The 12,755-nt window shown below is 39.9% G+C and overlaps 1 protein-coding gene across 2 annotated transcripts in view; it reads right to left on the bottom strand.

Moving 5' to 3' along the window:
• Positions 1-122: 122 nt before the first annotated feature.
• CMSS1 (cms1 ribosomal small subunit homolog) overlaps positions 123-12,755 on the bottom strand; it is a 394,532-nt gene continuing 381,899 nt past the window's right edge. For both annotated transcript variants that reach the window (XM_070787095.1, XM_019969431.2), the window contains 4 exons: positions 10,847-10,907; positions 10,327-10,414; positions 1,863-1,951; positions 123-417 (listed from right to left, as the gene is read on the bottom strand). In XM_070787095.1, the coding sequence (XP_070643196.1) occupies positions 334-417; positions 1,863-1,951; positions 10,327-10,414; positions 10,847-10,907 (322 nt within the window). In that variant the 3' untranslated portion in view covers positions 123-333. The remainder of the gene's footprint in view (positions 418-1,862; positions 1,952-10,326; positions 10,415-10,846; positions 10,908-12,755) is intronic.

Here is a 12,755-nt window from a genome sequence, read left to right as displayed (position 1 = left end):
TTAGTATTGTTTGGCCTCACTGTGCATCGGGCAAATAGACCTGTGATTTGGTCATACTGTCTCCTGTATAGTCACATCAGAGGCCAGCTGGTGAAAGAAAAACTCAGTCTCCTTAACAAAAATCACACACAAGCTAGCGATGCTTTATTACACAAGGGATTTGGCAAAGGGCACATTCATTTTGTTAAAGAATCCCCACCTAAGATTCCTAGTGATCCATCTGGTGACACAGTCAACTTAATAAACAATAGCTGGTATTTACCAAGTGCTTGCAATGGGCCAGAGCCATACAAATCCCACCAGGAAAACAGGACTTTTCACTAGGATCCAGATTTAGAAAAGGCCCAGCTTCAAAGATTCTGTCTTGCACAGACTTAGCACTCCCATTTCCAGAAGTTCAAAAACTTCCTTTCTTATCTAAGGGAGAAAAAAAGAAGAAAAAAAAAGTTTTAAGATCAAGAGAGGATGGATTTGGTGAATAAATTCAACTATCTGGATTCCCTGGTATTTATGCAGCTGTTATGGCCAGAATCAGGAAAAGCAAAACCACATTTTATTCAGATTTGAAATATTTACATAAGTAAAGGAAGAGGAACTATATAAGACATCAGTTTCATGTAGATGTCCTCTTGTTTGTAGCCCTTCAAAATAAAATCTCATAGGAAAAATCTTACCCAATGGTGGTTCAAGATATCCAAAGTATGTCTAGACTATACACAGTATTGTAATACCGGTAACTACTAATAATGACATCATCACAATAAAAATAAGTCTGGGTTAAAAGGGTTTTTGTGAATACTATTTCTTCCTCATTATTATAATTGGAAAACTAGTGGTAGCTTACTCAGATTTAACATTATAAGCAAAATCATCAAATATGCCCTCATGTGCGTGACATTAAGTTGGTTCAACTGGTTTTAAGAAACCAGTCAGTTCAGGAGACTCTGTGTGTGTGTATATGTATGTGTGTGTAGGAAACTCAGACAATGGTTTTTAGCCTAACTCACTAATCAATTAAAATCAGGTTTGGTTATTCTGAGGATATAGTTTTATATAGCAAATTAATTCAGCATATTTGGATTGCAAGCTTCTTTGATAGTCACTGTCATGATTTATTCCTGGTTGGTGACTGGCAGCCATGTTTATTACTGCACAACCCTATTCTCTCCAACAGCTACTTCTTCTTCTTCTTTTTTTTTTATTTATTTTTTTCAACAGCTACTTCTAAGCATCAGGCTAGATTGAAAGATTATCCCCATAACATGGTGGGTATCAAGTCAATTGTCACATTATGATGATAATGGATGACTTTCATAAATATATAATCAGCTAATGCTGGTCCCACAAAGGTATTCAATCAGTTTTAATTCACTGAGACATCAAAAAAATTTCCCCACTCCTCAAAACGTAAATCGCTCATTAAGTAAGCAGGTTTTTGGGCATGTGGAGATGCAAGCAATGAGGCAAGTTTGTGCCCCTCACGTCCAAATGCACTTCTAAGGACAAAAAGGCAAAGATGATCGTGTCTCTAAAACAAGGCACAGGGAAATATGCCAAGTCCTCCAGACCTTCCTGTTTCCCAAAGGTACAGTATAGAGTGGACCCCAGGGGGACAGAGGCCATTGGGCATTTAATGAAGAAACAAAGCTGATTCCTATAAAACACATGGAAAGGATACAGTTATGTGTAAGGGGTGAGATGGCCTCTATAATTGTAGTTACTTCAGAGTTAAAAGAAATCATTTCAAAGGCCAGAATGTGCTGGCTCCTCATGTCAAACACTTTATTGCTGTGTTTGAACTCAAGTTCAAATTGAAAAAAAAAAGATTAAAGGGAAGTGCTGGATTGCTGGTTACACGGTACCTCGGGAATGTCCATCATCCTTCTCAACTTCTGATCTCTCCAGTTCCAGTCAAAAATCAGAAACTTTAAGGGGTTCAAATGAAGGCCACCTGAAAGAGACAGAGAGTTGCTACATTAAAGAACTCATGACATAAGCTTATTAAAAGGATTTTTTATTCCTTTGGTTGCTTTTTATTTTTCTGGCCTCATTTTTTCTTTTCTCCCCACCCCATCCCCCCAACACTGGCAACTAATCTCTGCACATTAAGTGCTGTCCCTGTCTGATGGAAAACAAATGCAACACTCTGAGACTTGCTCTCCTTACAATCTTATCACTGATTCTCGGGGAAGCTGCTCTTGCTAAGCTTGTGAAATGCTCAAGGGCTGGCAAAGAATCAATCCCAGGCCTCCCTTTTACCAAGCCCCAGAGGGTAAAGTCTCATTCCGACAGGAATTTGGTAAGATGTATCCTACAGTTCCGGAGAAGGCAATGGCAACCCACTCCAGTACTCTTGCCTGGAAAATCCCATGGACGGAGGAGCCTGGTAGGCTGCAGTCCATGGGGTCGTTCAGAGTCGGATAGGACTGAGCGACTTCACTTTCACTTTTCACTTTCATGCATTGGAGAAGGAAACGGCAACCCACTCCAGTGTTCTTGCCTGGAGAATCCCAGGGACGGGGGAGCCTGGTGGGCTGCCGTCTATGGGGTCACACAGAGTCGGACATGACTGAAGTGACTTAGCAGCAGCAGCAGCAACCTACAGTTCATGAGTCTGAGTAAACTTCAGGAGCTGGTGGTGGACAGGGAGGCCTGGCATGCTGCAGTCCATGGGGTCGCAAAGAGTCGGACATGACTGAGCAACTGAACTGAACTGATCCTATAGTTCAGGGCAGAGACCCTTCAGAGGAGTTGAATCCAGTAGAGTCTGCCTGTCTCTGAAAAGGTGTATCAGCAGAAGTTTGAAGACAGGGTTGGGAGGTTAATTTCAGGCAGAAAATAGAGTTAAGATGAATGAGCTCCAAAGTCTGCTGTCCTTTGAGAAAACTGGAGAACAACTCATTCCTACTGTCTTCCTATCTATCTAGAGACAATACTTAAATGTGGTGTGGAAGGGGACCTCAGAGGTTGTTTGTTCCAGAGGTCCCAGAATTGGGCAGTTAGCTTTTCCCTACTCCCCACGTTCTGACCACTGCCCCCAAGCTTTCACATCTGGAAATGTAAATAACAAAGCCTTCTTTTATCCAGCAGCCCTTCCCCTCAATACTGGTTTATTTCAGTAATTTCCTCTCTCCCTAAAGACTTTTTCATGCTTCTTATAACTACAATGCCTCTTATTTAATACTCTCTCTGTAAATTAAAAATGATATAAATGAAGAAAGACAATGGGTTGATAGTGTTCCCTTAAAAATAATTGGCCTGATGGTGGGAGAGCAAACAGGTACAGCCTCTCTGGAAGGCAACTGGACATGCTATAACATGAGCTTTAAAATGCTTGGAGTTTGATAAAATAATTCTTCTTCCATTTCAATAAAACACCAGAAGCTTAAGCACAGTTACTTAAAAAGATGATAACTGTGTACCTACTTACACGAGCAAAAAAATTAGAAACAACCCAAATATCCTGCCTTAATAGAACTGTTAAACATCCATATAACTTGGAATCAATATCCAGAATATATAAAGAACTGGTAACAGCTCCATGGCAAAAAAAAAAAAAAAAAAAGAGATGATTTAAAAATGGGTATAGGAACTGAATAGATATTTTTTCCAAAGTAGACATCCAAATGGCCAACAGCTATATAAAAGGAGCTCAACATCACTAACCAACAGGGAAATGGCAAATCAAATCCACAATGACCTGTCACCTTTTACCTGTGAGAATGACTATCACCAAAAGACAAGAGATACAAGTACAGGCACTGATGTGGAGGAAAAGAAACCCATGTGCACTTCTCAGGGGATTGTAATTTTGAGCAGCCATTATGGAAAACAGTATAGAGGTTTCTCTAAAAATTAAAAATAGAACTCACCCTACGGCCCAGTAAATCCCCTTCTCAGTATATATCCAAAGGAAATGAAATCACTATCTTGAAAAGATATCTGCATCCCCTTGTTTATTGCAAAATTACTTCTAATAGCTAAGACACAGAAACAACCTAAGTGTCCACTGACAAATGAATGGATAAAGAATGTCAGTGTTCTTTGTCTCACTCACACACACACACACACACAAACATCATTCAGCCATAAAAAGAAAATCCTGCCATTTCTGACAACATGGGTGGTCCCTGATGGCATTATACTGAGTGCAGTAAGTCAGACAGAGAAAGACAAACACTGTATTATTTCACGTATATGTTGAGCCTAAAAAAAAAGAAAACAAACCAAAAAATGAACTCATAGCTACAGAGAACAGATTGATGGTGGTTGCCAGTGGTGAGAAGCAGGAAAACTAGAGGAAGGTGGTCAAAGGGTAAAAACTTCCAGTTGTAAGGTAAATAAGTGCTGGGGATGTAAAATATAGCGTGGTGCTTACAGTTAACAGCACTGTACTCTGTATATGTGAAAGTTGCTGAAGAGACTAGATCTTAAAAATTCTCATGACAAGACAAAAAATTGGAACTATGTGAAGTGACTGATGTTAATCAAACTTACTGTAGTAATCATTTCACAGGTATCACATGTACCCATGATAAGAAAAAAAAAAAAATGGAACTATGTGAAGTGACTGATGTTAATCAAACTTACTGTAGTAATCATTTCACAGGTATCACATGTACCCATGATAAGAAAAAAAAAAAATGGAACTATGTGAAGTGACTGATGTTAATCAAACTTACTGTAGTAATCATTTCACAGGTATCACATGTACCCATGATAAGAAAAAAAAAAATGGAACTATGTGAAGTGACTGATGTTAATCAAACTTACTGTAGTAATCATTTCACAGGTATCACATGTACCCATGATAAGAAAAAAAAAAATGGAACTATGTGAAGTGACTGATGTTAATCTAACTTACTGTAGTAATCATTTCACAGGTATCACATGTACCAATCACGCACACCTTGGTTAATACAATGATACATGTCAATTATATCTCTGCTAAACTGGAAAAAAGCTTAACAGGATATTATGCAGTCACTAAAAATGAAAAAATAAAACTATTTCATGACATGGAAAGTTTTCATGAGATATTGACATATTGGGTGCTGTGCTTAGTCATGTCCCACTCTTTGTGACCCCATGAACTGTAGCCCGCCAGGCTCCTCTGTCCGTGGGGATTCTCCAGGCAAGAATACTGGAGTGGGTAGCCATGCTTTCCTCCAGGGGATCTTCCCAACCCAGGGATTGAACCCAGGTCTCACACTGTAGGCGGATTCTTTATTGTCTGAGCCACCAGGGAAGCATATTAAGTAGAGAAGACAGTTATAAAGTTATGATATGCAGTATGATTTCCATTTATAAAAAGATATAGATAAATGCATAGAAAAAAAAGACTGAAAAGAAATATAGTTAATATTAGCTGATAAGCGATATCTCTAAAGTAACTTTCTTTTCTGTACCTTTCTGCATTTTACAAAGGCTCTTATAATTAGAAAATCCCCTTATTAAATAAAACAATACAATTCTGTCTGTAAGTGTTATGGGATAGCTTTTGATGTTTAGAAACTCTCCTTAATATAGCATATATATAAACACCTCAAGTCATGAACAGCTACATAAAATGTGTTATGTGCCATTTGAATTACTTTGTTAAATTTTCAGTTTTTAGAGTGATGGAATTGTTTCTCTTTATTTATTTATTTTTTTTATTTTTTAAATTTTTTTTTTAAGGCCTTGGCGCGGGCCTTGCCGCCTTGCTTGCCACGACCAGACATGACAGCGACACCCACTAACAGTTGCTCCCGCCAAACGCCCGACAAACTCCTGGAATTGTTTCTCTTTAAATGCTTTGTATATAGCCTAACATCTGTAGTCAATGAATATGAAACCATTCATTCAGTCAGAATCAGAAGTAAGAGTTATTTTCCTTTTATAAAAAAAATCAACAGCTCCTTAAATGATTTTTCCACTTCTTAGATGAAGTAAGGTTTCACAGTGAGTTTTCACAACTCTGTAGAACTCTAATTTCAACAATCTGGACAGCTTTGTTTTCTCTGTCTCCCTCTCTCTCTTTTAAATATTAAATATGGAGAAAAGTGACTCTGTTGCCTGTGGGGGGTGGGGCGGTGGTGGCGACACATAAAAACATGTGGAATACAGTAAGGGAGAGGTGAGCCTTTGGCTAAGAGGTGGAGAACGACGGCGCATCCCGGCGCATCCGGCTGCCCAGCCAATCTCTCCTGACTCCATGTCTCCTAGATGGACTACGAGCACCTCTCATCTGCTTTTCACTTTCAACATCCTCCTGGGGCCACAAGACAAAAATCCAGCCAATCGCTGTGCAAGGGTCTTCCTCCAAAATCTGACTTTCTTTCCAACTGAAGTACAGAATACTACAGCCAGTAAAGTCTCCAACCAAGAAAGGTGGTCTCTTTAATAAAAGTAGTAACTAGTATTTGTTGAGTTCCTAAGGAGTGACACTCACTGTGTTTAGTTTTTTATTGGCATAACATACCCCTTGTTGTTCAGTCGCTCAGTAGTGTCCCACTCTTTGCAACCCCATGGACTGCAGCACACCAGGCTTTTCTGTCCTTCACCATCTCCTGGAGCTTGCTCAAACTCATGTCCATTGAGTCAGTGATGCCATCCAACCATCTTGTCCTCTGTCATCCCCTTCTCCTCCTGCCTTCAATCCTTTCCAGCATCAGGGTCTTTTCTAAGGAGTTGGGTCTTTTCTAATGAGTTGGCTCTTCGCATCAGATGGCCAAAGTACTGGAGCTTCAGTCTCAGCATCAATCCTTCTAATGAATATTCAGGATTGATTTCCTTTGTGATGGACTGATTGGATCTCTCTGCAGTCCAAGGACTCTCAAGAGTCTTCTCCAACACCCAGTTTAAAAGCATCAATTCTTCGGTGCTCAGCCTTCTTTATGGTCCAACTCTCACATCCACACATGACTACTGAAAAGACCATAGCCTTGACTAGATGGACCTTTGTTGGCAAAGTAATGTCTCTGCTTTTTAGTATGCTGTCTTGGTAGGTCACAGCTTTTCTTCCAAGGAGCAAGCATTTTTTTAATTTCATGGCTGCAGTCACCATCTGCAGTGATTTTGGAGCCCCAAAAAACAAAGTCTGCCACTGTTTCCCCATCTATTTGCCATGAAGTGATGGGACTGGATGCCATGATCTTAGTTTTCTGAATGTTGAGTTTTAAGCCAGCTTTTTCACTCTCCTCTTTCACTTTCACCAAGAGAATCTTTAGGTCTTCTTCGCTTTTTGCCATAAACGTGGTGTCATCTGCATACCTGAGGTTATTGACATTTCTCCTGGCAATCTTGATTCCAGCTTGTGCTTCATCCAGCCTGGCATTTTGTATGATGTACTCTGCATATAAATTAAAACAGGGTGACAATATATAGCCTTGACATACTCCTTTCCCAGTTTGGAACCAGTCTGTTTTCCCAAGTCTGGTTCTAACTGTTGCTTCTTGACTTGCATACAGATTTCTCAGGAGGCAAGTAAGGTAGTCTGGTACTCCCATCTCTAAAAATATTTCCACAGTTTGTTGTGATCCACACAGTCAAAGGCTTTAGCATAGTCAATGAAGCAAAAGTAGATGTTTTTCTGGAATTCTCTTGCTTTTTCTATGATCCAACAGATGTTGGCAATTTGATCTCTGGTTCTTTTGCCTTTTCTAAATCCAGCTTGAAAATCTGGAAGTTCTTTGTTGAAGTACTGTTGAAGAATGGCTTGGAGAATTTTGAGCATTACTTCACTAGCATGTGAAATGAGTGCAATTGTGCAGTAGTTTGAACATTCTTTGGCATTGCCTTTCTTTGTGATTGGAATGAAACCTGACCTTTTCCAGTCCTGTAGCCACTGCTGAGTTTTCCATATTTGCTGGCATATTGACTGCAGCACTTTAACAGCATCATCTTTTAGGATGGCCTTTCCTGGTGGCTCAGCTGGTAAAGAATCTGCCTGCAATGCAGGAGCTCTGGGCTCAATGCCTGGGTTGGGAAGATCCTCTGGAGAAGGGCATAGCTACCCACTCCAGTATTCTGGCCTGGAGAATTTCATGGACTATACAGTTCACGGAGATGCAAAGAGTCAGACACAACTGAGCGACCTTCACTTCTTTTAGGATTTGAACTAGCTCAGATGGAATTCCATCACCTCCACTAGCTTTGTTCATAGTGATGCTTCCTAAAGCCTACTTGACTTCATACTTCAGGATGTCTGGCTCTAGGTGAGTGGTCATACCTCATGGTTATCTGGGTCATGAAGATCTTTTTTGTACAGTTCTTCTGTGTATTCTTGCCACCCCTTTTTAATATCTTCTGCTTCTGTTAGGTCCATACCATTTCTATCCTTTAGTGTGCCCATCTTTGTATGAAATGTTCCCTTGGTATCTCTAATTTTCTTGAAGAGACCTCCAGTCTTTCCTATTTTATTGTTTTCTTTTATTTCTTTGCATTGTTCACTTAGGAAGGCTTTCTTATCTCTCCGTGCTATTCTTTGGAACTCTGCATTAAGATGGGTATATCTTTCCTTTTTCTCCTTTGCCTTTTGCATCTCTTCTTTTCTCAGCTATTTGTAAGGCCTCTTCAGGCAGCCATTTTGCCTTTTTGCATTTCTTTTTCTTGGGGGTGGTTTTGATCACCACTTCCTATATAATGTCACGAACCTCCATCCACAGTTCTTCAGGCACTCTGTTTATCATATCTAATCCCTTGAATCTATTTATCACATCATAAGAGATTCGATTTAGGTTATTCCTTTATGGCCTAGTGGTTTTCCCTACTTTCTTCAATTTAAGTCTGAATTTTGCAGTAAGGTGGGTGCATTTACCATCTCTGTCATTCAGATAAAGAAACAGGTTCAGAAATGTTAAGAAACTTGCCAAGTCACAGAGATGGTCCCTGCCAGATCTGGGATGTGCATCCAGAGGCTTCAGTCTATAGCACAGGCTCTTCTCCTTGACACGATATTGCTTATATATTGCCTCTTCTATATAGTCTGTGTGTCTACCTGCCTACTTCTGATTCAGCTGTTCTCTCATTCCTGAATGCTTTTCTTACATCTCCATACTTCAAAGATCCTATTTTAATCCTATCCATACTTCAAATATCAGTTAAAGACTCCTTTCTCTATAAAGCCTTCCTTGCAGATTCAGCCACTGAAACAACCTCTCCTTCATTTCAACTCATATAGACTCAAGTGCTGGCTTGGCCCTCGGCACTTACTGCTGTCATTCTCATTCTGTGTACATTTATCTCTTCAACTAGATCAGGAGCTCCTTGAAGGGGAAAGCCTCTGGAATTAGGAAGGCCTAGAATGAGAGTCTTGGGAGGGGTTACATAACCCTTCTAAGCTGCAGTTTTCTCTCTTAAGAAATAAGAATGCTAGCCTGCAAGGATGCTGTGTGTACTAAATGAGATATGTAAGGGTGTTTAGCATAGCACCGAGTACAAGTAGGAACTCAAAAAATATTTGTTTCCCTCTCCTTGTCTAGGTCTACCAAGTTTGCTACTTGTAATTGCACAGACTTCTGCATATAGTGGGTTCACTTATGCATGGTTTTCATCTGGAGAGAAACGATAGTATTTTTAGCTCTTTTTTGCTTCCAGGTAAAAGATCATCTCCATACTGAGATACTATGTTGATGAACACGTTACTTTTAGACACACAGAAATCAAGGAACAGCTCCAGACAGTTATAAGATAAAGTTTTGAACAAGTCATTTGGAAATGAGCATTTAAGAGAAATACTTTAATCTGTCTGGCAGGTAGAAAAATGTACGAAGATCATCAGTAGGCCAGAAGGTTTTTAGGCTACCGGCTTTGAGAAAGTCATCAAACTATAAAAACCCACCAGTGGATGCTATCTGGAATACTTTCTGGGTAAAGCACTAAAAGGAAATGAACTCACGAGAAATGTTCTAGAATACTTGAATTTCATCCATAGAAACTGCATTTTCTTTCATCATATTTTCTATACCAGCCCTCAACTGGAATGGGAGCCTTGGGGAGCCAAGACTCAATTAAGTGAGAGGGAAACACTCAACACATTAGCTTACAAAGTCCAGAGGCTGCAAACTGGTGTAATAAACTGTGAATCCACCAACCTGCTTAAAGCAACTGCAATGTGAATGTGTTTAGATGGGCCCACATACTGTGTTTGCAACAGTCTTCATCATTCCCCACTGCACTACACTTGCTGGCTGGTTTTTCGAGACTAAAGGCTGAGCTTCCAACCCTGAATTAACTAAAAACAAGAGGTCTGGTCTCACTGCATCACACATGTGATTTCCAGACTCACACAGGGTAAGGCAAACACTCAGCTCTGAGTAGGAGTATTACTACCTCTTCTCATACCTTGTTTAATGAGTTCTTTAATCCTCCCTGGAGTTCCTACACCCAGGTGTACTACACGCTTCTCCAGCAATTTTACCTGCTCCTGGACCTATTTCAAAATGGAAGAGAAGGGAGAAAAGAAGAGTCATTAGATAGTTCAATCACAGCCAATTTTAGAGCGTTTAAACTAAAAGCTAACCAGCAGAAGTGAAACAGCAAAAGGAGCTACTCCTGTTTAGGATCAACTTCCAGGGCAAAGAAGGTTAACATCAAGACAGAAGAGAACATCTCCCTAGAACACTGGTTAAGCCTCAGCTTCTGTACAGGAATATCAGAGCACAGAGGAATGGTGACTGTTGTGGGGACAAAGGCAGGGAATGCAAAGAAAATCAGATTGGGTGTTAAATATGTAAGGAAGGCACCAAAGAACACACTTGCTAAGGAGATAAGGTAAAGCGGCTGAAGTGAAAAAACTGAGGCCTGGAAGTGGCCCTGAGGCATCACTTCCACTCCTTACCAGGAACCACAGGCCCTCACTTACCTTTATGTGTTTTGCGAATAATTTCATAACTTTGCTGTCTCCTTTGAATGCAGTCATTGACCTAATGAAAAGAAATAGATTTACTCATAAGAAAACTCACTCATTCAGGGCCATGCCAACTACTTATGTATTACCCTTTGATTTATTTAAAAGAAGGTGCACGTTTATGTGTGTATATATGTGGGTATACACACACACACAGAAATTCTGATTTTCAGCCCATCTCTGGAACAAAAGTGGGGTGGCCTTTATTCAGGCATGCATTTGGGTTGGCTTTTAACTTTCAGAAACAAGGTTAACTTTACTTAGGTTTCCTTGATTATTGAAACATGTAGACTTGCCTTTTATTGGTATTAAAATGAAAACCACAGTCTCAATATGGCATCACTCATGCTAAAAGCTCGTGATACTGAACCCAGATTTAATATTTGATCTAACGACAGTTTCCACTTCTCTCAGAAATGTAATCTTAATCAACCAGTCTGAAATTTCTGGTCAAGCCCCAGTAAGGCAACCTGTTCTGTGGGCCTCTCCAACCCCAAAGGAAGCTAAAACCTTGCTGCTTCCTCCCCCACCCCAAAAGATGTTTTGGCCTAAAAATAAGTTGTTCTGCTCTTGTGTGCTCTCCCAGTCATTCTGCTGTCCCCTTGCTCCACCCTTTTTCCAAAAAACCTTCCACTGTGCACAACCCCTTGGAGTGTCCTTCTAGTAGCTAGACGGGATGCTGCCTGATCCACGAATTGTTGAAAAAGTCGATGTGACCTTTAATTTACTTGGTTGGATTTTGTTTTTAAACACCTTTAAGACAAAAGTTCTGTACTTTAGATCCCTGGCAGAGAATTTATCTTCAAACTCTGCAGTATAGTTCTCACCCAAAATTTGGTTGTGAGAATCTTAGCGTTGATGTCAGCCTGTGCTCCCCGGAGCCCAAGGCCATGTACAGAGGTCTGTGTGTGGCTGCCCCGAGGGCTCAGCCCTGCATTCAGAGGAGCCCCCTACTTTTATTGACTTTGCAGAGTGAGCTTATCTGTAAAATTTTATATGTGGAAATGCTTCGGGTATAAATGTGTAAAATTGGGTATAAAAGAATAATCTTCTAGTTGATGTTTGGGATGAGAACATGGGAATGCTGCTCGGAATATTACTCTCCTTTATATATCACTATTATACTTGAGAAATATTACTGACCAGTGGGAATATATGAAGTTACAAATGGTGACTCATTCTACACAAATTCTGTTGCACTTGAGTCTGTACTTACGTGAGAGCTTTCTCTGTGGTGAGGTTAACTAAGAAGACAATTTAGGGGACATATTTAATATAGCTTATGGTTCTCAAGAGAACAGGTAATCTTACAAAATTTAGAATTATTCAATATTTGCCTTTATGAATAGGGTTCATTGTGCCTGCTCAGAAATCACCTTCTGCAAATCACCTGAGCTTGAAATGGATCATAATATTACTGAAGACACAGAAAAACACTGAGAATTGGCAAGTGAAGTACAGCACCACAGTGCTTCTATGTCCCTCAGAAAGGCATTTATGTGCTCAAGTTGATGTGACAACTTGTTTTTAAGAAGCCACCTTCAGGCCAACCCCTTTGCCACTAGTGTTCGAATCTGAAGTAAGTTCTGCGGCGGTAGTTTTTTAAACACTGAAAAGTCAATGTGAACTCCTATGATTTCAGAGCCAGCAAAGACAGCTGTCCAAAAGCAGTTGGAGTCTTGAAGATCAGTTATGTTTAGAGCAGAAAAAAGGAACACTTCTGTTTTACTGAGAGGGAATTTTACAATTTAATGTGAGTGCCGAGCAGGAAAGAAGGATTTGAAGGACTATTAACAATCATTAAAAACTACTCATGGTCAGATTACTTCATTTAGAAAAATAGAGGCTAAATAACTACCAAGAA

This window comes from Bos indicus, chromosome 1 (assembly GCF_029378745.1).
Source record: "Bos indicus isolate NIAB-ARS_2022 breed Sahiwal x Tharparkar chromosome 1, NIAB-ARS_B.indTharparkar_mat_pri_1.0, whole genome shotgun sequence".
Taxonomy (NCBI): Eukaryota; Metazoa; Chordata; class Mammalia; order Artiodactyla; family Bovidae; genus Bos; species Bos indicus.
The sequence above is the reverse complement of the archived record's forward strand: the minus strand, read 5'-3'. Positions and strand labels throughout refer to the sequence as shown.